This window comes from Carassius carassius, chromosome 21 (assembly GCF_963082965.1).
Source record: "Carassius carassius chromosome 21, fCarCar2.1, whole genome shotgun sequence".
Lineage (NCBI taxonomy): Eukaryota > Metazoa > Chordata > Actinopteri > Cypriniformes > Cyprinidae > Carassius > Carassius carassius.
Window position 1 is genome coordinate 16,055,832 of NC_081775.1, and position 24,114 is coordinate 16,079,945.

At 37.1% G+C, this 24,114-nt stretch overlaps 2 protein-coding genes across 4 annotated transcripts; both read right to left on the reverse strand.

Annotated features, from left to right (window-relative positions):
- Positions 1-1,117: 1,117 nt before the first annotated feature.
- Positions 1,118-9,879, reverse strand: odf2b (outer dense fiber of sperm tails 2b). Of its 3 annotated transcripts, none has more exons than XM_059503483.1 (19): positions 9,586-9,879; positions 9,227-9,355; positions 9,032-9,130; positions 8,759-8,929; positions 8,485-8,672; positions 8,275-8,404; positions 8,065-8,196; positions 7,872-7,946; positions 7,382-7,453; positions 7,104-7,220; positions 6,837-7,022; positions 6,467-6,576; positions 5,182-5,317; positions 4,984-5,094; positions 4,647-4,910; positions 4,449-4,564; positions 3,408-3,570; positions 3,198-3,323; positions 1,118-1,385 (listed from the first exon to the last, which is right to left on the reverse strand). In XM_059503483.1, exons 2-19 carry the CDS (start codon positions 9,320-9,322, stop codon positions 1,221-1,223), a joined length of 2,457 nt encoding a protein of 818 aa, XP_059359466.1. In that variant the 5' UTR covers positions 9,323-9,355; positions 9,586-9,879; the 3' UTR covers positions 1,118-1,220. The 3 variants fall into 3 exon arrangements, with proteins under 3 accessions (XP_059359466.1, XP_059359467.1, XP_059359465.1); XM_059503484.1 differs by having other exon boundaries at positions 4,464-4,564; positions 9,032-9,133; XM_059503482.1 differs by having other exon boundaries at positions 9,032-9,133.
- Positions 9,880-10,018: 139 nt separating this feature from the next.
- Positions 10,019-13,958, reverse strand: ptgesl (prostaglandin E synthase 2-like). The gene is made up of 7 exons (XM_059503485.1): positions 13,535-13,958; positions 13,239-13,433; positions 13,082-13,137; positions 12,008-12,160; positions 11,711-11,911; positions 11,503-11,620; positions 10,019-10,923 (listed from the first exon to the last, which is right to left on the reverse strand). The coding sequence occupies exons 1-7, from the start codon at positions 13,826-13,828 to the stop codon at positions 10,813-10,815; spliced, it is 1,128 nt and encodes a 375-aa protein (XP_059359468.1). The 5' UTR covers positions 13,829-13,958; the 3' UTR covers positions 10,019-10,812.
- Between the last annotated feature and the right edge of the window lie 10,156 nt (positions 13,959-24,114).

Sequence of the window (24,114 nt, forward strand, 5' to 3'; positions counted from 1 at the left end):
GATTACATCATCAGAGAGTAGCCCATTTATTTTGGTTTGAATATTTTCGTTTAAAAGAAGACATTTCAAGCTTTCTGTAATATATATCCTATATTTCTCAAATAACCGTCAAATGTAGCCCAACACTTGGCTCATGTTTTACTTTAGGTTAATAATGCTATAATTATAGGTTAAGGTTGTCTAATAAAGCAAGAAGCCCTGCAACGCCGTGTTTTCTGCAGAAAGCTTTGTCCAAACTATGGACAAAGGCCCATTGTGACATCTTGATTAATTCATCTGCTTTACTTAAATGTATCAGCTTAATTTATTTTAATAACACCTGTGCTTACTTCACGGCCACCTCTTTTTTAAGTTTGCTCACACCTCAGACTTACTGGCTAATGATCTATGAAGAAGATGTCTCCATCCTCTTCTGTCTTTATTTCTATTCTTATCTCTGTGGGCAGTTTTTGAGTCCACTGTTGATGTTAAGTTGTAATGACCTTGTTACATTGTGATGCAATATGTTATTCCATTTGGAAAGATATTTAATTTACGCCACTACAGTTGCAGCTTGAAGTTGCGCTGGAATTATTATTGAGCCCAATCTTACAATAAGATCAACTGATGAGATGTTCATGACATTTTGTTTGTTTTGTGCAGAAACGTGAAGAGGGATGGTGGGTTGTTATTGGACACCCCGAATTAAACAGTCTCATATCAATCAAAAGACTAACTGTTCAACAGAAGGACAAGGTAAAGTCCTACAGTAGTGCGTTATTCCTGTGTAGTATTAAAAATAAGAGTCTTGTGAGAACTGTTAATGACTTGGGTTCTGTTTTCATCCCTCAGGTGAAACTTAAATTTGTGGCACCTGTTGTTGCTGTACACAACTACACACTGTACTTCATGAGCGATGCCTACATGGGCTGTGAACAGGAATAAAAGTTCAGCATGGATAATAAAGAAGCAGACAGTGAGGGGGGAAAGTGACAGTGATTAATTCCAGATTAGTTCTAATGAATTATTGTACTGTCATCTGAAAGCAGTTAAAGTATTTTTATATATACTTTTGAGGAATATTGTGACTGTTTAATTCATGGTGATTTAAATGAAACATGTACATTGGAGATTTGTTTTGCACTTTTTTATTAAAAGATCATCAGAAGAAATCACTGAGGTAATTTAAAGTCTTAGAATAACTGCATTAAATAGAGAAATGGCTCATTTGTGGTCCGTGTTTAGATGTGGGGATTTAGTGAGCTTGTTAAAGCAGAGTCTCCAAACACATTGGTGTATGAAGCCTTAAGGTAGTGGACGTAGTTCTGCAGGCTGCGGTTGGCGCTGTTCACTTGCTCCAACTGGTTCTTCATGTCCTGAAGTTTGCACTGAAATCGTTTCTCCGTCTGAAAAATGAAACCCAAACTGCTTCTAAAAGGTCCTAATGCAAGTGCATATATGATTATTTGATATGTAAGGGAAATGGCAGATTAAAACAAGCAAAGCATCAGCACCATGTTGCTGATTCCCACAAATCACTGACTCTTAATGACCTTTCAAATGGTTCATGTTTACTGGATGAAGATTTTTCGAATTTTTTAAAAATCGATGGGCTTGAATTTCCATCTGGACAGGTGCATGTCAATAAATTAGAATGTTGTGGAAAAGTTCACTTAGTTATTTCAGTAATTCAACTCAAATTGTGAAACTTGTGTATTAAATTCAATGCACACAGACTGAAGTAAATTAGTTTAGTTGATTGGTTTTTAATTTTAATGATTTTGGCTCACATTTAACAAAAACCCACCAATTCACTATCTCAACAAACTAGAATACTTCATAAGACCAAAAAAAAACATTTCTAATGAATTGTAGGCCTTCTGGAAAGTATGTTTATTTACTGTACATGTACTCAATACTTGGTATGGGCTTCTTTTGCTTTAATTACTGCCTCAATTCGTCGTGGCATGGAGGTGATCAGTTTGTGGCACTGCCGAGATGGTCTGGAAGCCCAGGTTTCTTTGACTGGCCTTCAGCTCATCTGCATTTTTTGGTCTCTGTTTTTCATTCTCCTCTTGACAATAGCCCATAGATTCCTGATGGGTTCAGGTCTGGTGAGTTTGCTGGTCAGTCAAGCAAACAAACACCATGATCATTTAACCAACTTTTGGTGCTTTTGGCAGTGTGGGCAGGTGCCAAATCCAGCTGGAAAATGAAATCCGCATCTTCAAAAAGCTGGTCAGCAAAAGGAAGCATGAAGTGCTCCAAAATTTCTTGGTAAACGGGTGCAGTGACAGGTTTTCAAAAAACACAATGGACGAACACCAGCAGATGACAGTGCACCCCAAATCATCACAGACTGGAAACTTCTCCATCCTTCCTCCAGACTCTAGGACCTTCTAATTCGTTGAGATTGGTGGGCTTTTATTAAATGTGAGCCAAAATCATCACAATTTAAAGAACCAAAGACTTAAACTGCTGCAATTTGTGTGCAGTGAATTTATTTAATACACAAGTTTCACAATTTGAGTTGAATTACTGAAATAAATGAACTTTTCCACAACATTCTAATTTATTGAGATGCACCTGTATATCAAATACTAAGCTTTTGTAATTATACTCATTGGTGACATTTCTCTCAATAATAAAGCAATGTTATCACATTGGCATAAGCTTGTTTCAGTCTACTTTTTATTAATATTAATTTTCCAAAATTTCTAGAGTGAAATACATTGAAAAAAAAAAAAAACTCTAGAAGCAACTCTAAAAACTTGCCTCATAGACTTCTATTATGAATATGTTTCTCTAAAGGCACATGGTGATGGAAAATATATTTCAATGCTTTTGCATTCTCTTACAGAAGTATTGGATTCCCCAAACTCGCAAAAGCATTGTCAAGATTTTTCCACCTCCCACTGCATTTTATGTCTCTTGCTAGAGAATGGAAACATTTTCTGTGTGAATGCAAAGTTTCTAAGGACAAATGCAAAAAGCATTGATATGACGAATGACAGTTCTCCCATCCATTGCTATGAACTCCCTTTAGACACGTCATACATTTTAGTCATGTTGGACTTTTTTAAGTCAAACTGAACCACAGCTCAAATTGATTTACTCTTACTATTCACAGAGAATTTAACATTATAATCATTTGATGATTTTTGTTTTTGTGGAGCTTGTTAAAAAATGTGCAATGGAAAGTTTCAGCGAACACTTACGTCCTCTTTGCTGCGGCGCAGCTGACCCAGCTCATTTTTAGCCAGGCTCAGCTGACTTTCCAAATCCAGCATTTTAGACTGAGCTGAGCGTTCTTTGGAGCGCACCCGCTCCAGGCTCTGGTCCGCCTGTAAACAAAGACTCATGTATACACCAACCTCACACAGGTGCAACATCTGTAGCATCAAAAAGAATTAGCTGTGGACTGTGACCTGTCTCTGCGCCTCCTCCCTGGCCTGCTCCAGCTGTCTGTAGAGGGAGTCACACTCTCGACTCCTCTCTTCCAGACGCAGCTGTGTGTTGTGGATGGTTTCCTCACGCTTAGCGACAACCTGAAGCAGATCCCTGTTCTGAGTGCTCACATCCTCCATCTTCCTGTGTGAACCAAGAAGGGAGAATGATACAGAAATCTGTTAAAGCTGTTAAATTTAAGCACACAAGAGATAATACCAATTTAGGTCAACCAATTACCAAGCAATGCTTAATTTTGTTCAGTCTGTGGTGCAAAAAGGTCGCATTAGTGATAAATGAAAAAACACGATCAGGTCAAAGTGTTCAATTTTACTGGTAGTCCACTACATGCAGATTTGTTGGGTATAATATGTCACCTTTTGCTTTATTTTACAATCCTCAAATACATAAATGAACTAGTGTCCTGTACCCACTAGTAAAAAAATAAAATAAAAAATGCAAAAAGAAAATTCCAACATTCTAACAAAATAATTTTTGGTTTGACTGTATTTAACTTCAGCTTTTTATGTCACTTGGGTGTTTATGTTAAAGATCCAATTAAATGTTATTCATTTATGAGTATTTTCTGTGGACATTTCCTGTTTAGAAGGAAAGTTATAAATCAAATTTAAATAAATATTACATAAATCAATACAATTAAAATGTGATGTTTTCTAGCCAGTGACAGGAGATTAGAAAATAATATTCTCAATATATTTTGGTCTATTAATTAGAGGAGATGAAAACTTAAATAGAAATTCTAATTTTGATTCCTTTGCACATATATTTTATAATATATGTATTACAGGAAGAGTATTGGTTTCATTTTTTTAACTAAAATATGAATAATTCATTTCATTTCACAAGATCTTTGAAATATTATATTAAACTACATTACATTATATAAGGAGATAATGCCATCAATATATTTTGGTTCATTTTATAGAAGAAGGAAATGGAAATTTTTCAGAATTTTGATTTCATAAGGTCTTTTAAAAAATATAATAATAATATATTATTACAGATGTGCAGGAGACCTTTGAGTGTCTTCCATGGAGCGTTTCAACTGCATGTTTTCTTCAAGTAGAAATAAGTTCTTCTCCTGGAGATTCTCTATTTTACAACTCAGCTGCTCCATCTATATACAAACAAGAAAATACATGATGAAATGAAAACCCCTCGTGATTTCACTGTAAACATGATTAAACACGCATGATCACCTTGACTCGGAGCTCAGACAGAGTGCTGTTCTGCTCTGTGTTTCTCCTGTCCTGGATGTGCATGTTCTCTCTGGCCTCCCTGAGCTCGTTCTCCAAGCGCTTCAGAGCTTCACGCAGCATCTCCATTTCCTTCTGCCGAGCGTGGAGCTGCTTGCGGCTCTGTTCCACCTCTCTTTCCATCTCCTCGCGGTCACCCTGTGCTTCCTTCTCCACCATCTCCAGCCTCAAAGTGTACTCATCTGACTCCAAACGTGTCTTTTGTAACTGCAAGAATTACGAAGGGTTAGCGTACTACGACTCAGTGAAGATGGATTGTAATGAGCTATGTTAAAAGCACCTGGCTCTTGTAACCCTCCACCAGACTCTCAAAGTCTCTGAGAGAAATCTTTAGCTGCTGCACCTCCGACTGAGACAAAGACAGCCTGTCCTCTGTGGCTGACAGAGTGCTCTTAAAGAGGAGAAAAAATCAGCGCTTAAATGGTTTTGTAGGAATAAGAAAGTTCTAGATCTAGACAGGTTTTATTTGATTTCTTGCCTTGAGTCTCTGGTTTTCCAGTTTGGTGGACGTGTTCTCTGAGGTGAGGGAGTGCAGACGGCTGAGAAGCCCCTCTCTCTCTGTGCTGGACTTTTCCTCACAACCGCGCAGCTGTTCACTCAACTCAATGAGGCGACTGCAAAAAGACAAAGTCTACAATCACCATCCACTGTGAGCTCCACAAAACATGACAATTGGGTTAATATCAAGAAACTCCAAAAAAATTTCAATCCTCAAAAGAAAAAAAAAAACTGGAAAAGAAATGAACAAGAAATTTTGAATTAAGAACAAAGTTATTCCCCTTAATTCGTATCGCCATATTGCAAAATATTTAAAACCTCCAAAAAGAAACATTTTATGATAAAGACATTTATAATGTTACAAAAGATTTCTATTTCAGACAAATGCAGTACTTCTGAACTTTCTATTCAACAAAGAAACGCAACAAAAATTCTTCTCAGCTGTTTTCAACATAATAATAAATGTTTCGGAGCAGAAAATCTCAATATTTAATGATTTAAGGATAACGTGACTGGAGTAATGGTGCTAAAAATTCAGCTTTGAAATCACTGGAATAAATTCAATTTTTAAAATATATTCAAAATGGAAAAGTTATTTTAAATAGTAAAAATATTTCAAAACTTTACTGTTTTTGCTGTACTTTGGATCAAATAAATGCAGGCTTGGTGAATAAAAGAGACTAAAAAACATTAAAAATCTTACTGTTCAAAAAGTTTGATTGGTAGTATGTAGACATACAGAAAGACAGACAGATAGAACATTCAAAAGTAAATATAGTAAATCCCAGAAAATTCCAAAATTAAGAAATGTCAAAAATTACATTGTACATATGGGATGAAGTAATTTATTATGCTAATAAGAAAATGAAGAAGTAAAGATAAAGATAATTTAGATCAAGTAGAATAAGTAAAATGATTACAGTGGTAATGAGAACTGGGTAGAAAAAAATGTTTACCACAAAACAATGCAAATCTTAATGGTCAGAAATACAGGTTTTATTTACTTTATGCAAAAAAAAAAAAAAAAAAAAAAGATTTTGAAATGAAATCTGACTGGGACATTGTCTTAGCAGGGTTTATGAGATTCACTTTTTTACAAAGATATTAATTGACAATTAAATTGAAAGAGAATTTTAAAAACTCAGATCTCACTGATGTATCGCCCCAAGCATCATAAATTATTCAGAACACAATCCATAACTCAGACTAAAAATAATAAATCATAGACGTGAACACTTAGAACAAGTGAAGAAAGAGTCACTGACTTATTTAAGGTGTTGATCTCCGACTCCAGCTGGCTTTTCTCTCTATTCTGTTTGGAGTAACGCTGCCGCAGCTCCTCAGCAGTGGAGAGAGCCTCTGCTAACTGAGCCTCCTGAGGAGATGACACAAACACATCAGAGTTTGCACTGCATGGCTCATACTGGCCATCTGCATAAAAAAATCAGCCTTTCAAACAAACTTTGGTGTCCATTTAAAATGAATACATGAGCCAGCAGTGCCATATTATAAAAAGGACATTTTGAAAATGATTTAATCAATTAGCACTTTGTAAACCATGAAAGTCTACTAAATATTTCTTTGTGTTTATGAAACCTTGTAGTACAGTTCATGTATTGTTCTTCTGGCCAGTACCTTGTCCAGGAGTTCTGCAGAGAGCTGTGCAGCTGTATTCACACTATGTTCAGCCTGTTTCCTCTGGTCCTCCAAGACCTGTTTGTGGACACCTCTGTCTCCTTCACAATGCTGCTTCAGTTCTCTCATTTGCTCCAGCAGGCCTTGCACCTCCTCCTGCTGATGCTGCAGAGTGTCTTCCAGCCTCTGTGCCACGGTACAGTACAGACTTACATGATGGACCTTTATGTCAATTAAAAACCATGACTAAAGTAAAAGTAGGCTTACTTGAATCTGAGCCTCCAGCCGGTTATTCTCAGCTTCTTTCTTGAGCAGCTGCTTCTGCAAGCGACTGCGGGTGGATTCAAGAACCTTTGACAGCTCTCCTGCAGTCTTCAGATGATCCTGGGATCACAAAACACTTCCTACAACACTGGAGCTAATCTGATGCATATTCATTATATGCAAGTATTAAGAAATGCAGAAGAGGCAATAAAACATTCCGTAGAAGAATCTTATGCAAATAAATAAAAAAAATGAGGGAATTTGTGGGATATCATTATTACCTTTTCATTTTCCAAATTCTCAGCCATCTCATTGGCCTCTCTGTCCCTGAGGTTGAGTTTAGTCTCAAGCTTCTAAAAGAGAAAGTAAACCATAATAACCATTTAAAATATGTTTTTTTGGTTTTAATGTATTCTAAAACGTCTTTTTTTCCCTGTGATGGCAAAGCTGAATCTTCAGCTGCCATTACTCCAGTATTCAGTGTCACATGATCCTTCAGAAATTATTTTAATATGCTGATTTGGTCCATGGAAACATTTTGAATTATTATCAATGTTGAAAACAGTTGTGCTGCTGATTCTTTGATGAATAAAAAGTTTTAAAAAGTTCAGCATTTCTTTTTACAAACAGACATCTTTTGCAAAACAAGTCTTCACAGTCACTTTAGATAAATTTAACGCATACTTTTTGAGTGTGATGTATGTGTATCAAGCTCACTATATTGTTATATATACAGAAATGTATATACAGAGACAGAGTTAGATTACAAACCCTTTTCTCAGCCTCAGATTCAGCAAGTTTTCTCATTAGCATCTCCTTCTCATCAGACAACCTCAGTGCATCTGTCTGGTGAAAAGAACAGACAAAACAGACATTTTTTTATTTGAAAAAAAGTGTGCAATACTGCAGAACCAACAGCCAACCTAAACATGATGAGACAAATTAATTTAGGAAGTTTTTGTACCTCTCGTCCATGCTGTTCCCTCAAAAGCCGTCTGAGAGTGTGGTTTGTCTCCACAAACGTGTCCAACTTTTGCTCTAGTAGCTCATGTTGACGACCCAACTGATCAGACTTCGTCTTTGACTGTTTTTTGTCCTGAAAGCACAAATTGACTTTTTATATTATTATGATTCAAGAGAAACAAGTAACTGAAAAGTTGGGAGTTTTGCCAACCTTCTTGAGTTTGCCCACAGTTTCCCTCAGTGTTGTCACATTTTTGGCTACAGCCTGGCCGTCTATCTCAGCTTCCACCAGTTTCCTCAGCAAAGTTTCTATCTCCTGATGTGGAGGTCCCGTTTCTGATCTATCCACATAATTCACACATTTTAAGCATTTGGTCACAACAACCCTAAAAAGAAACTAATGTGTCAGAAAGAACTATACCTCATATGTCCAGACTCAGCCTGCGTCCCGTCTACAGTGCTACGCAGATCAGCGTTCTCACGCTTCGACCTTCTCAAGCCCTTGCTGGCTTCTTCAAGTCTTTCCTCATGCTGATCAATCAAACGCCGACAGGCGCTCAACTGCTGTGACTGGTGCTTTAAATGGTCCTCTGCCTGCCGTAACTTCACCTATGAAGATTCAGACATTCAAATCCACAATGTTGAACAATGAATTGTGAATCCATCTTATAGTCGTGATTATGTATAACCCATACCTCACTTTTTATACAATCAACCTCTGACATTAGACTTTCAATTTTTTTCTCATATTTGTCGATTACTCCTCTCGCATCGACCTCTTCACTGGACAGGTCAGTGAGCTGCAGAGGAGGTGAAGAAGGGTCAGTGGCCCGTCCCGGGGTGATCTCTAAGCCGCGAGTAGCCCCCTGAAAGAAATTTTTATTAAAGTACAGTCATTCAGAGACAAAAAAAAAAATCATTATAGATGATTTGTGCTGGCAAATGAGGTAGAATAGGAGTTAACAAACCTCCCATATGTATTCTCTTCGTCTTGAAGCCTTTCCAGGAGGAACCCAGGGAGCTCGGACCTTCACACTGGCTGTGGATCGTAAATGGCTCACTTTCCCCTGCTGAACATAAAGAGCTGTGATGAGTGATTTCACTGTCTCAGTAAATCAAACTGACTGTTTTAAACTGGAATGGTAAACAGCATGCATCCCGACCTGGCTCTTCTGTGGACTCTTCTTCAGGTGGACATGCACAGATGTTGAGTCTGGCACATGAACGTGGACGGGCGGGGAGCAGGACCGTGCTTTCATCCCTTCAGTTCAGTAAGGGCGATCTTTATTTGTCTTAAGAATATTAAAAAGTTCACCAGATGTGTATCATAAAATTGGAAGAAAAGTAAAACAGAAGTGTTATTAATCATTCTTGCATATCTTTTGAACTAAAAGACTATTGGTTCTAAGTCAAGTCTATGACCAGTTACGAAATATTTATATGACCAGTTAAATAATCCTGATCGATGAAAACTTATGTACTTTAAACGATTGGTGTGATATGAATAAAAAATACCACTAACCTCGATACAAGTATGTAACGTTGCTTCCCCTGTGTTAATGTTGTTTGCAGCACCCGGTAGACGTTCGCATGGACAACAATAGCCGCCAATCGGAGACGCGTCTGACGCTCTAAATCCCGCCTTCTACATTCTGTTTGGCTTCTGATTGGCTGGTTCGAAACTTAAGCGACAAAGATTTGAAAAAATGTTTAACGCCCAATGAACTGAAGCTGATTATGTTTCTATGCCAACGACGCGTTGCTATGTGCCTCCTATACTAACCTTTGTCCGTGAAATTTTCTCATTCATAAATTGACATTTTGTTCGCGTTCAGTTGTGGTGACCTTAAATTGGAATTAATATAACAGTGTGTATTTTAATATGTAGGAGTCTCATCTAAGATGAGTTCGCAGTATTATTTCGAGAAAACATTATTAACCAGCTGACAAACATCTGCTTGAGATTTTTACTTTATTTCATTGACAAAAAAGTATCACTTTTGTCGAATGTGAATATGATGCATAGGCAAAGTTCTTGGTTAACTGGATACTACAAATGTCCAAAGCAACTTTCAGATTTAAACCATTACTCCGTGAGATCACATTTGAAGTTAAACCCCTTGAAATCCCAAGGTTGAAAGGCATTAATATGAACATTCAGTAAACCACAAATTTTAAATTCATTGGACACATATGACCCAGTCAACAGTAATGCAAACTGAGGTAGACACAAGCATGTTTGAGGGCTGAGCTCATCATGAGAGGGGCACCATTTCAGTAAGACAAAAGAACAAACATTCAAAAGAATGAGTAACTTGTGGAAAGAAATTAACCGTCATATGCTGAAAATAATTACCAGATTATACATTTGTCCAGTAATGTTGTCAAGCTACAAACTAGTTCACAGAGATGGAAAAAACTGGATGGTTTTGAAACAATCCCTCTAAAACCCATTCACAATGTCTATAGATTATATGAAATAGCGAAATCCAGTTTGGTTGCAAAACAAATTATATTTGGAACAGCATTTTTTTGTTTGTTTTTAATCTCTTAGAATTAAACTCTTAGCTCTGTGATTACAGTCTGAGCAAAGGAAGAATGGAAGCCAGTTAAATAACTTAACAAAAATTAGTCTTTTAAGATTTGCAAAACCAGTAAACTACCATTAGATGGCATCAAGCCTGTTGTGCTGTGGTATCAAGTGTTTCAAGTTGGTGCAGCGATGACAGAAGCTTTGATTTTATGACTCTCATTGTGTGGCCTTCTGCATACGTCGATACCAGTTCTTCACCTTGGTATGTTCCATCATGTCATCATATGCCTGAAGGCCCTCCATAACCCTCAGAACACCAAACACAGCCTGTGTCGAAAACACACAGTATAAGAATGTATTTCCCACCATACCACAGATGCTTAAACAATAAGGAAAATCAGAAGAATCAGAAATAATACAATTCATATCATCAAAGCAATTGTGACTGTGAGAAAAATAAACACTACCATTCAAAAGTTTGGGTTCCAAAAAAAAACACTTTTATTTAGAAAGTGTGCATTAAATTGACCAAAAGTGACAGTAAAGACTTTTATAATGTTACATTTCTATTTCAAATAAATGCTGTTCTTTAAACTATTTATGATAATAAAAATATTAGGCAGTACAACTTTTGCAACATTGGCTAATGAATAAATGGCTGATGAAAATACAGCTTTGCAATCAAAGGTATAAACTACATTTTAAAATATATTAATATAAAAAACTATTTACACTGTAATAATTTTTTAACAATATTACTGTTTTTTCTGTATTTTAGATCAAATAAACTAAGCCTTTATGACCAAACGAGACTTCTTTCAACATAAAAGAAAAAATCTTACAGACCCAAACTTTACAACGGTAGTGGATTTATGTATAATTTTAGACTTTGAGAAAACCACTTACCAGATCTGCAAGGTTGGGTTGATCTCCTCCCATAAATTTCTTGTTCTTTCCAATGGCTGACACCCAATCATTGACAGCCTTGTAGAGATCCTGTCTCACGTCATCTTGCAGATGGTGTCTGTGTAGTATGATGAGGTTAAACTTTATGATCAAGAAATTTTTGACAAATATCTTTATTATGTATTATTTAAAATGCTTAAAAACATACTTATTTTTCAATCTCTTTGAAATGATCCACATGGCAGCAGCTCCAAAGTACTTGGCAAAGAAACCCTCAAATGTGCCAAATTTACCTTCTCGCACAATGTAATCAAAGGATGCAAGGGCTTCAGTCGGTGTTCGGTAAACATTTGGGGAAATTAAGTGCACCAGCCACTCATCTGCCCATTTCCGCCATTTAATCTCCTCTCTGGGCAAAAAGTGTTAATCCAATGGTTATGTTTGACTGCAAATTCAGTTAAAAAAAAGATAATAAAGCAATCACTTTCAGACTGATTAGCTTTACTTTCTGTTGTCTTTTCCAGGATATAGATGATCAGCATCTGTGTCTCGTACCATGACCCAGTACTTATTGCCAAACTCTATCACATCTTTTCCACTGTCATTTTTTGCCTTCATCTCAGGATAACATGTGAGAATCTCAGACATAGTTTTTTCCCTAAAAGAAGCAGTGAATGAACAAAATCAAAATTTGCATTTAGTGAAAGTGAAAGTGACGTGACATTCAGCCAAGTATGGTGACCCATACTCAGAATTCGTGCTCTGCATTTAACCCATCTGAAATGCACACACACAGAGCAGTGAACACACACACACACTGTGAGCACACGCACGGAGCAGTGGGCAGCCATTTATGCTGCGGCGCCCGGGGAGCAGTTGGGGGTTCGATGCCTTGCTCAAGGGCACCTAAGTCGTGGTATTGAAGGTGGAGAGAGAACTGTACATGCACTCCCCCCACCCACAATTCCTGCCGGCCCGGGACTCGAACTCACAACCTTTCAATTGGGAGTCCGACTCTCTAACCATTAGGCCACGACTTCCCTTTATATTTACATTTATTTGCTTAAAGCAAAGCAACTATCACAAAACTGAACACAGTTCTCAAAAGTTCACAATCAACCCCCCTCCAATCAAACTGTGAACAAAACATTATGTTTGTCACTTTTCATTGTGCTTTCTGAAGAATAATCATACTTTGGGGCATCCATGGTCACTTGGTCGCACTTTATTTTAAGGTCCAATCCTTGCTTTTAACAAACCTAAGACTTTTGCCTTGATAAACTCCTTATTTACCACTTATTAGTTAGTAAGGTAGTTGTTAAAATTAAGGATTGGATAGGACTAGGGATCCAGAATATGTGCTTTATAAGTACTAATAAACAGTCAATATGTTAATAATAGGCATGCTTATTTGCAACTAGTTAATGGAAATTTGTCTCTATACTAAAGTGTTAAAGGCATTTCTAAATTACTATAATACACAAACATACCAAATGTTTATGCAACTATTAAAGTCATTAAAACCGCTTAAATGTTAACTCGAACATTCATATAGAAATAGCAAGCAGAAAATACTCACCTGCTGACCAGGTATGTCTTCAAAACACTTATTATTACTGAAGAATCATTGAGTTGCTATTGAGAAACAAAGAGAGGTACTTGATGAGCTGAAGGACGCATCATATACCAGAAATACGATATCGATCATCATCAGAAAGATACGAAGAGCTGCATACCAACGTCCCGTTCACCATCAGGATGGGGACTTTTCTGTACGTGGACCACTTAATCTCCTGTCGCATGACGGGATTGACCTCCACAATTTCATATGGCAGCCCATGATAATCCAGGAAGGCTCGCACCTTGCTGCAAAACGGACAGGTCTTATACTGATACAGTGTCAACTTCAGATCCGTCCCCAGCTCAGGTGCCTGGTCAACACAAGAAACCACGGTGAGTAAACAACCCCAACATTAAGGGCACATCAACACTCCCATCCAGAACTGTATATTATTTATATATATATATATACATTTGATTTTTCGTCTGCAAGGTGACGCTGAAGCGTGAGTTTGACGGTCTGGTACAAGCCGAAACCACCACCGAGCAAGAAGGCGCATCCCAGGACTCTCCCGCTGCCACGCGTCGGCACAGCGAGCAACGCTCTGGATCTAAACCCCGCTCCACCGGTACCGTAAGCCCTTCCTTGGCATCTCATGGAGAATCTCGGCACTAGTGCTGCGGCGTTTGTTACACGGCATGTCGGCGTGTCTAAAACTAACCGGGCGACCTTACTGAGCGTTCTTGCACAGGCCGCCGCCATCATGGTTTTACATAAACTCCCACAAGTCTACGGCAAGCGCAATCAAACAAATGCTACAAGCTAATAGACGTTTCCTCGGAGAACGTCGTTTAACGTTACTCCCTCCAGGGGGCGCGAGGGGCTCAAAAACCGAATCTCGCATTAAAATATTTTCTTTAAAGAAGTAATAGTTTTTATAATATATATAAAATGTATAACGTTTTTTTTAATAATATAATAGCTTTTATATATTAAATTATTTGAAATACAAATAAAAAGTATGCTTCAATAATCAAAGAACGTGATCCTAGCAGTAGAGAAAAATACCTGGTCACGTGTGCACGGCAATAAAATAAGCCATAATGAGGATCACCCAGCACAAATCACTTTAAAACAAAAGACAAAAAGCGTTGGGTGGACCGTTATACAAAAAGCAACAGTTAAAATTAATAGAATCAAAATTCAGTACCATTGCCAGCAGTGCCACCTTGGGTACTACCTGAAGGGAAAGTAGATCTTACATTATTACGAAAGAAGAACAAAGATAGGGGGTTTATTTTGAATTCACATACTATACAGGAATATAATAGTTACTACAGTTATATCCAGATTTACACAGATGCATCAAAGAGTTTAGTGGATAGGATAGGAGTAACATCTATTGTTCCAGAGTTTAATATTACAATAATGAAGAGGATTAGCGATAATGTATCAGTAAACACAGGAAAAATGCTAGCTATTCTGTTAGCAGTACAGTGGATAAAGGAAATAAGACCATAGAGAGTTATTATTTGGCCAGATTCAACTTCATCATTAATCAGTCTACAGAGCAGTCACTGAGACAGCAGAGAAGATATTTTGTTAGAAATACAACAAACATTATATAGAATTCAAATGATGGGCATTGAAGTTATATTTTTTGTGGGTGCCACTGCCAGCACATATAGAAATCATAAGAGATGAAATGACAGATAAAGCTGCAAAGGAGGTCTTAAAAAGAGAATACATCGATGTGACAGTTAAGATGGAAATAAAGAGCATTATTAAACAGAAGTTGAAGAAAAGGTGGCAAAAGCAGTGGGAGGAAAAGAGGAAAGGATGGTGGTTTTACAAAATTCAGAAGAGAGTGGCGATAATGAGATGTGCAAGAAAGAAAAGGAGAGAAGAGACAATTATATCTAGACTTAGATTTGGGCACACAGGGTTAAACAGCACTTTGTTTAAAATAGGTAAACATAACACCGGAAGATGTGAATACTGTGGGCAACAAGAGACAATAGAACACGTCATGGTGCACTGTAAGAAATATGAGGGGAAAAGGTGGGAAATGATCTGAAACCTTAGAATGGAAAGAATAAATTTTGATTTAGTAGAAATTCTTAGAAAAAACTCAAAAGAAAAATGCTATGGAATCGTTTTTTTCATTATCTTAGAATAATCAAAATGATTGAGAAGATTTGAGTCCTTATTTTTGTTTTGTTGATTTTGGTTTGTTTTGTTAATTCGGTTTTATTTTATTTTATTTGGAATAAAATAAGTAGTAGTCATTCAGATCCACACTCCATACCAGTTGGTGGCGGTAATGCACCTTTTCGTTGTGTGCCAACTGCCAAGAAAAACTCCAGAAAGAAGAAAATACCTACATAGCAGACTTAATTATATGTTTTTGTTACTAGGGATAATATTTATAGAACAAAACAAGGACATTGTTGGGCCAAGGAGGTCTCTATCTGCTAGCATTCCCATTCATCTTAAAAGCAGTTGCTTAAAACTCTTGGTTATAGATTAGTTTCAGTTACCTGTTAAAGTTGCTCGAGTTTTGTGTCATTTAAAAAATATTTGAGAATTTCATTTTAATCCTTAAAAAACTGAAAAAGGTAATGCCTAAATATGTAACGTATATTGTTTAACCCCCTTAAGTTTAATGCTGACCTCATACATCATTCCCCCAGAACTGCTCCCGTTTTACAACAGTGAGCGCAAGCTAGATTAAAGTGATTATTACGTTTTGAATATGGATATTTTATTACAAAAACGCATCGATTCACTACAGAAGGCCTTTGATCCCCCCCCCCCCCCCCCCCCACACACACACACACCACCACCCATTAAGTTGCATCAAATGGCTTGAGAGATCAAATACTTTTTTTTTTTTAATAACACCAACTGAATTCATCTGAAAGAAGAAAGTCATATATTGTACACCTAGGATGACTTTAGAGCAAGTAATTTATGGCTTAGTTATCATTTTTTGCTTTTTAATATTTTCATGCATTTTACCAACAAATTATTATGATATAGAAGAATAAGTCACATTTGATCACTGTTTATTATTTATTTATTTATTTATTTTTCTCAGTCACTGTGTTTCATATCTTGTTTGTGTGTGTGTGTGTGTGTGTGTGTGTGTGTGTGTGTATGTGTGTGTGTGTTTTTTTTGTGTGTTTGTATGTGTGTTCTGTACTGATATGGAAACTGGCAAAAGGAAAATGTTCTGTGTCAGGAAACGGGGAACTTAGAGATGTTTTAACTCATGTTATAAACAGGAAAAGGGAAAAGCTTTTAAGAACGCGTAGACATTTTTTTTACAGCATGTTATAATCAACGAGTCATTGCACAACAAAGAGGATCCAGAATTTTTGTGGCATCCTCTTTGGCAATAGCATGTGTAACTGTCACCACATGTCTCATTGTTCTTCCAGTTAGAGGTCTAATAGTTACTGCTATTGCCACTGGCATATATTAAATATTGTGTAAATGTTGAAAGTGAGACATTTTGAAATGTCATGCCAAATATTGGCTCATTTTGCATTTTTATGAGAGCTACACATATTCCAAAAAAGTTGGTACAGGTAGCAATAAGGTGCCGGAAAAGTTCAATGTACATATAAGGAACAGCTGGAGGACAGGAGGACTAATTTGCAACTTATTAGGTCAATTGGCAACATGATTGGGTATAAAAAGAGCCTCTCAGAGGCAAAAAAAAGTGGAGCAATATCAAAAAAGGAGTTTCTCAGAGAAAAATTGCAAAGAGTTTGAAGTTATCATCATCTGCAGTGCATAATATCATCCAAAGATTCAGAGAATCTGGAACAATCTCTGTGCGTAAGGGTCAAGGCTGGAAAACCATACTTGATGCCCGTGATCTTCGGGCCCTTAGATGGCACTGCATCACATACAGGAATGTTTCTGTAATGGAAATCAAAAAATGGGCTCAGGAATACTTCCAGAAAACATTGTTGTTGAACACAATCCACCGTTGCCGGCTAAAACTCTATAGGTCAAAAAAGAAGCCATATCTAAACATGATCCAGAAGCGCAGGCCTTTTCTCCAGGCCAAGGCTCATTTAAAATGGACTGTGGCAAAGTGGAAAACTGTTCTGTGGTCAGACGAATCAAAATTTGAAGTTCTTTTTGGAAAACTGGGACACCATGTCATCCAGACTAAAGAGGACAAGAACAACCTAAGTTGTTATCAGCGCTCAGTTCAGAAGCCTGCATCTCTGATGGTATGGGGTTGCATGAGTGCGTGTGGCATGGGCAGCTTACACATCTGGAAAGACACCATCAATGCTGAAAGGTTTATCCAAGTCCTAGAACAACATATGCTCCCATCCACACATCGTCTCTTTCAGGGAAGACCTTGCATTTTCCAACATGACAATGCCAGACTACATACTGCATCAATAACAACATCATGGCTGCGTAGAAGAAGGATCCGGGTACTGAAATGGCCAGTCTGCAGTCCAGATCTTTCACCCATAGAAAACATTTGGCACATCATAAAGAGGAAGATGCGACAAAGAAGACATAAGACAGTTGAGCAACTAGAAGCCTGTATTAGACAAGAATTGTAAACCATTCCTATTCCTAAACTTGAGCATCTTGTCTCCTCAGTCCCCAGACGTTTGCAGACTGTTATAAAAAGAAGAGGGGATGCCACACAGTGGTAAACATGGCCTTGTCCCAACTTTTTTTGAGATGTGTTGATGCCATGAAATTTAAAATCAACTTATTTTTCCCTTAAAATTATACATTTTCTCAGTTTAAACATTTGATATGCCATCTATGTTGTATTCTGAATGAAATATTGAAATTTGAAACTTCCAAATCATTTCATTCTGTTTTTATTCACAATTTTTACAGTGTCCCAACTTTTTTGGAATCCGGTTTTATAATGCCACATAACAGATTCATCTTACATGACTTATGACTAATAACATTTTGAATGTCTAGGAAGGATACATATTTTAATCATTGTTGAGGTACAGCCCTAGGAAAATGTTATTTTGAGAGACAAGTTTCCCATCTTCGTGTAACGTTTCTTTATGATTCCATTGCCAGTCTCCTGAGGCAGAGTGGGACATTAAAGTGAATGGCTCCAACAGTTCCGCTCCAACACCACCCTGTCCTGTCTTTGTGTGGAATTGGATCTCTGTGTGTGTTCAGACAGAAGCTGCGCTTCCTTCCCTGCCTTTCTACTACCTATCTAGTTCTTAGTTAGAGAGTGTTTATAAAAGCAGGGCTCATAAATGGGGGAACGCAACTGTTCTGCCAGGGGTTCAGCAAATGTTTTGAGGTATCAATAATTTTTGTGAGAAAATTAAATAATGCATTATACAAAAATACAATATTAGGTTCACTTTAACTGAAGCTAAATGCTTCAAAGTCTCTTCTACAATAAAATGTAAATTTTAAATGATTTGCAATGCAAGCATTACATTGCATGATACAAATTTGAGATGCACTATATATTGGCTCCATAGTGATTATTGTCTTATATTAGAGATTTTTTAATATATCCCTATTGACTACATATTGTACAGTATTCAAAAGTTTGAGTCGAATATTTAATTAATTTAAAAGAAGCCACCATCCATATGATGAAAACACAATACAATAATAATACTATTACAGTTTAAATAAGGTTTTTGATTCTTTGATGACTATAAAGTTCAAACAAATACTATTTATTGCATCCTTGCTGAATAAAAGTATGAATTACTTTAAAAATCGTACTGACCCTAAACATTTAAACATATTTAATTATGCATGCTCTTTTTTTACATTTAGATTACCTTTACTCTCATCTATCACAAGTTAATTTTGATGCTAATAATCCAAATACTTTGTATTAACCATATAATCTTTATCAAATCTCAAAATGAATATCTTTTTCATACTGTAAATTATAATGTTGTAATGCCTAAATTCACTTGCAGCAATTGATTTTAGTTTCAGTGTTTTGTTCTATATTAAGATAAAATAGTATAGAATTCTAATATTGTTCAACTATCGTTAAAATTGAGTGTTATAATACATTTTACATCTCCTTGGTCTGTGTTTAAAGTTTGAACCGTTAAAGCCATCATACGTGAGAGGTAGTGTTTCAACAATCCATGTGTTCACAAGAAAGCTTACACATGCCTGGACGTGAATGGAATGACACGAATGCAGTCAAGACATGTCAGTGCATATTCTAAGTGAATTCTAAATGTCACCAGACAGACCACAGAATGCAACTGAAGTGATATAGATACACGTCTTCGTGGTGAGATATGGTGCTCTTGTGCAAATACAGTTGTCTCTGTGGACTTTATTGCTGTTCCTCTAGGCATCTCTTTTCAAAGGTTGAGCGTTTGCTGTCTCCATGGCAACCACATCTCTCTATGGCTGCGTAGGATATCCTCTGCATTTCAAAACAGTTCCCACAGTCTGTGCTTTCATAATAGAGTGCCACCTCCCCGTGGTCCTCAACTATGCTTGCCATTAGATAATCGTCACATGCAACCCTCCAATATCGAACCGTGTGCTATCCAGGGTTATGCTTTTTTATCCTGTTGCATGGCGGATGTGTGCATTTATCTGCATCCTTTAACTCACGCAGAGTACAAGACAAATATCTCATATACTGTTATGGTTAAGGCTGTTTTAGAATAGGACAACTGTTTGTGTTCGAAAAGCTTTGTGACCTAGATTTAATGATAGGGCATTGCAATTTTTTTCAACTTTTTAATGGATCTGAGTGAATGTCGGCCAATTATATATGTGTGTGTGTGTTTTGTAGGATCCAGACCCAGACTCCCAGCTGCACAGGTCACTGGGCAGACTGGTCACGCGAGCGAGAAAACACTCTGGGCACTTTATTTGTTGCTCGAACAAAATGCACAGAGCACATGAGCCAGAAAGCACTTTTCCACTGGCGAAGCGCTCTCAGATACACAAGCACAGGGTCTCTAAGGGGCACGTCAGGGGAAAAGCACAGCAGAACGCAGAAAACAACCGGCCACACTCATCTATATCTTCATGAGGAGTGAGCGACAGCTGTGGACTGAATGCAGTGCCTTAAGAGGGAGGGAGGGACACTGTTCTGCAGAGATCCTGCATTTGAAAGCCAGATCTACCTGCATACCTACGTCGCATGTATGGGTGTTGGTGTTTACATGGGTAGGAGATTGTTAGAGATCGAGACAATATGCAAAAGGAAGCGCTGGGAAGAGGTCGAGTTGTTCAGATTTCTTACCGTCTCCTGATGCAAGGGAAGTAGATGACAGCTGAGTGTTAGTGACAGCTACAGTAAGTTCCTGTTTGTGCTGCGTGTAACTATTGAAGAGAAATACACAGAGAGAGGCAAGTAGTTTTTCTGTGTGAAAGAGAGAGCCCCTGTGCACTCACTCTTGAAAGGGAGAGAGAGAGAGAGAGAGAGAGAGTGAGAGGGAGGGAGGGAGTTGTGTATCAATGAGAGAGCAGACAAGGGGGAGCAGCATTCCCCTAATATGAAGCAGGCGCCTGGACAGCAGCCTGCACTCTCTCCATCGGGTAAGATGGAGCCCAAATCTCTGTTTAGCCTGCATAAAGCCCTGGCTCAGCCTGTGAAGATGTGCATGTTTGATTTCCCTGTCTCCATCCTGGATGATCTGGTAAGAGAGAGACTGCAGTCATTTTGTTCTGGTGCGAGTTGGTGTGTGTGTATGTGTGCATGTGTTTTCATTTAGTAAAAGTATGTGCTCACCCTTTGACTGTATTCTGCTGTTTTTAATGCATGCTGGAATAGAGCCAGTGACGTGGTGTTTTCATGTTGAAAGCATGTCAGTTCTTGCTGTTCCTGGCCATGAAATGAGTTACAACTAATCAATAACAGCATCTGGAGTTAGTTATGAATGTCTTGCGCTCAATAGTGAGCTCTACTTTTGGCTTACTGAACGGGATGTTGTTGCTATGCTGGCCGTGACTGTTTTTTTTTTTTTTTTTTTTTTTTTTTTTTTGGCACGTTTCGGCCAGAGATGTTCAAGGATGATGTGTTACTTTTTCTAAGTGGCAGGTGTTTTTATGTGTCAGCACTTCTGCAGGTGTGAGTATGCGTCTAGGTTACTGAGCCTTTCTTTATCGCATATTATATGGTACACTTCAGTACTGCACTGCAACTGCTTTAAGATTTATTAGTCATCTTGAAATGGATGTGATCCACTCTTGGTCGTGTGGGTTTTGTTTTGGATTTGTTTGAATGAAATGTTAGAAAAAGCAACTGGGTTAATGACATGATGCTCTTTGTTTGTCCACATGTATTAATTTAATTTAAAATATGTTAAAATGCACCTCATACTACAGTGACTTCATGAGCATGTTTCAAATTTCAAAATTTAAATGAATTTCATTCACACACACACACACACACACACACATACACACACACATATATATATATATATATATATATATATATATATATATATATATATACACACACACACACTGTATCTTGTATATTAGGGTGATACGACTGTAAATAACGCAATTCTTGAAAATAAATCATTAATAAGTAGTTTGGTATATTTTATTATAATCTCTTAGAAAAAAAAAATAACTTTTGTAAAAAACAAAACAAAAAAGAAACTAACTTTTTATTTGAATTATTACTTTTAAGAATAATAATGTACATGTGTATGAAAATATTGCTTTTGTTATTGAATTAATTCCGTTTTAAAGGTTTTTAACATGACTTGACACTTTCTGTTTTGAGCTATAGATTTTAAAAGATTGTTTCCTTTACATTATCATGGACACTCCTATACTGTATGTCATTGACAAATCCTTAAAGTCATAATTTGTCTCAGTGAACACCTTAAATTGATCTCCATTGGTTTCAGATCTTAATAAAATCACTAAACTAAAGATTCATTCAGTAGCATGGCACAACAACTTTTTTATTTTATTTTTTTATTTAGGATCATAATCTTTTCATCAGCGGTGTTTGATGACAGTGTCAGGTTCTTTTGTATCCATGTCTCAGCCAGTAACTGACTGTACTTATTTGTGACTGGACAGGGCTTTTGATATAGGTTCTTATTTTGCCTCAGTGGTGAGGAGAAAGAGTGTCAAAGCATCTTAGAATCGTAATGGAGCTCCAGAGAATACAGCAGGGTAATAAATTGAGCCACCGAATGGTGTTTCTGTGGCACTCAAGAAAGGAAAGTATGTGAGCTCTCAGTTTGAAAAATAATCTGAGGTTTACGTACTACGTTGGGTCAGTGAATTAAGTTCTTGACCTATTTTTTAAAAGAAGTTTGGTGACTTTCAATCCTTAAAACTGTTGTTTTTGTTTGGACTGCACTCCCAAGAAGTGTTTTACACTGGCCTGTTATAGCAACATCATTGTTTTAAGCCACATGGACATGCATTGACAAGGTCTGGCCTCTTGAACATCAATTTCCACCTGTGTGTGTGGTCTGTGTTTGTGGGTCAGGTTTGGTCTAGACCTTTGACAGTCCATACTGCAGCTTATTCTAGCCAAGAACTATCCATTTAACTAATGGCATGGCAGTGTCTATGAAAGATCTGTATAGAAAACAAACAGAAAAACAGAGAGACTCTGAATAAGAGGTTTATGACTGAATAAAGTACATAGTCTATTTCATTTATAAAATGGAAATCTAGTTTTCCTGCTATACCTAAAAAAACAGAAACTCAAAATAGCCTTCAATGATTTGATATCACTAACCTTATAAACTGTGCCAAATCCAGTGATTATTTTACATTATTTCACTATTTCTTATCAGTCTGGTACCTTGATTTTGTTGGACTTTATTTCCAAGAACTTTTATAACTGTGTGACATCATAAAAAATGAACAGTATTGTAGTAAAAATAAATTGAATCTAAAATAAGTTTTTTGTAACTGGTTTAAAAGAACATGCTTTGGTAGAGCTAGTGTTAAAGGAAACCAAAAGGTAAAAGGATAACAAAATATGTTTTTTTTAGTGACATCCTGTGAACAGCAGAAATTGCTCTTTCGCATGATTTGATTTCTTGTTGGATCAGAAAGTTGTCACACAGGTTTATAGGTTTGTTTGATTGCTTCACTTGCAATTTCATTTTGTGTGGGAATTCTACTGAATTCCCAGAGCAGCCTGTGCATCATAGCCAATACAAATGATTTCAGAGTAACCTTGAGGGTTTTAACAGAAGAGTTTATGACACAAAAAACCTCAGCAAGCATTGTAGTGTTCGGTTGAGAGAGTGAGGGTTGTATTGATACAGCTGTTTGCGTCCATACGTGTCGGACAGGGACAGTGTTTTGGGGTCAGCGAATGGCGAAGGAGAATTTTGTGCTTCCCATCTGTCACAAGATTGAGGATCTCTTGCAATTGACTTTTTAAAAGTCTGAATTGAGAAGGTGATGTGTTGGAAAGACAGGTTCGATCAACTTGTTCAGCTGATACGCTGGTGCGGCTTGGGTTGTGTGTTCACGAATGAAGCTCTGTACTTTTATTTGAAAAGTTTAGAGGAAAGAAAAAAGGTAAGAAGCATTTATTTCCTCTAATAGTCTAAAAATGTATCTAGTTCATCTTACCAGAGCTGGTTTTAACAGATCGATTAATAGTAATGTAGATTAAATTAATGTTTTATAACTACTTCTTAAGATAGTGGGCTATTATTTTAAAGAAATCTGTTCAAGTCAATCAAACTACAGTTTGAAATGTCTTTACGGCGGTAGTGTTTGTGTGGTTGTGACTTGATACCAAGGAGTGACAAGCTGCTTCCTGCTCATTTTAAACCAATCTTGGCTGTGTTAGTATCTTTCAGGTGCTTTCCACAGCTTGAGAAGTGCATAGGTCATTCTCTAGTTTGACATAGTAAAGAAAAAGAAAGAAAGAACAACATCAAGAAGTCAAATGTTCAAAACATTCTAACGAATCAGTCAGAACTGATGTGATACTTCAGCTTTATGGAGTTGTAAGCACCTCAAAATCAGAGTTAGCAGAAAAGGGACAAAATGTTTCAGGCTCATTACATTTGTTCCTATTTGAAGTT

What these genes read in the sequence shown, in the direction of transcription:
- odf2b (XM_059503482.1), bottom strand. Translation starts at nt 9,322, where the DNA reads ATGAAAGCACGGTCCTGCTCCCCGCCCGTCCACGTTCATGTGCCAGAC. An exon ending in GAGATCAACACCTTAAATAA is followed by an intron (nt 5,318 to 6,466) that starts GTCAGTGACTCT and finishes GTCTTTTTGCAG; the next exon opens with TCGCCTCATTGAGTTGAGTG. An exon ending in TGGAGGGTTACAAGAGCCAG is followed by an intron (nt 4,911 to 4,983) that starts GTGCTTTTAACA and finishes TAATTCTTGCAG; the next exon opens with TTACAAAAGACACGTTTGGA.
- ptgesl (XM_059503485.1), bottom strand. Translation starts at nt 13,828, where the DNA reads ATGATGGCGGCGGCCTGTGCAAGAACGCTCAGTAAGGTCGCCCGGTTA. An exon ending in TGATGGTGAACGGGACGTTG is followed by an intron (nt 13,138 to 13,238) that starts GTATGCAGCTCT and finishes GTTTCTCAATAG; the next exon opens with CAACTCAATGATTCTTCAGT. An exon ending in TCAAAGAGATTGAAAAATAA is followed by an intron (nt 11,621 to 11,710) that starts GTATGTTTTTAA and finishes CATACTACACAG; the next exon opens with ACACCATCTGCAAGATGACG.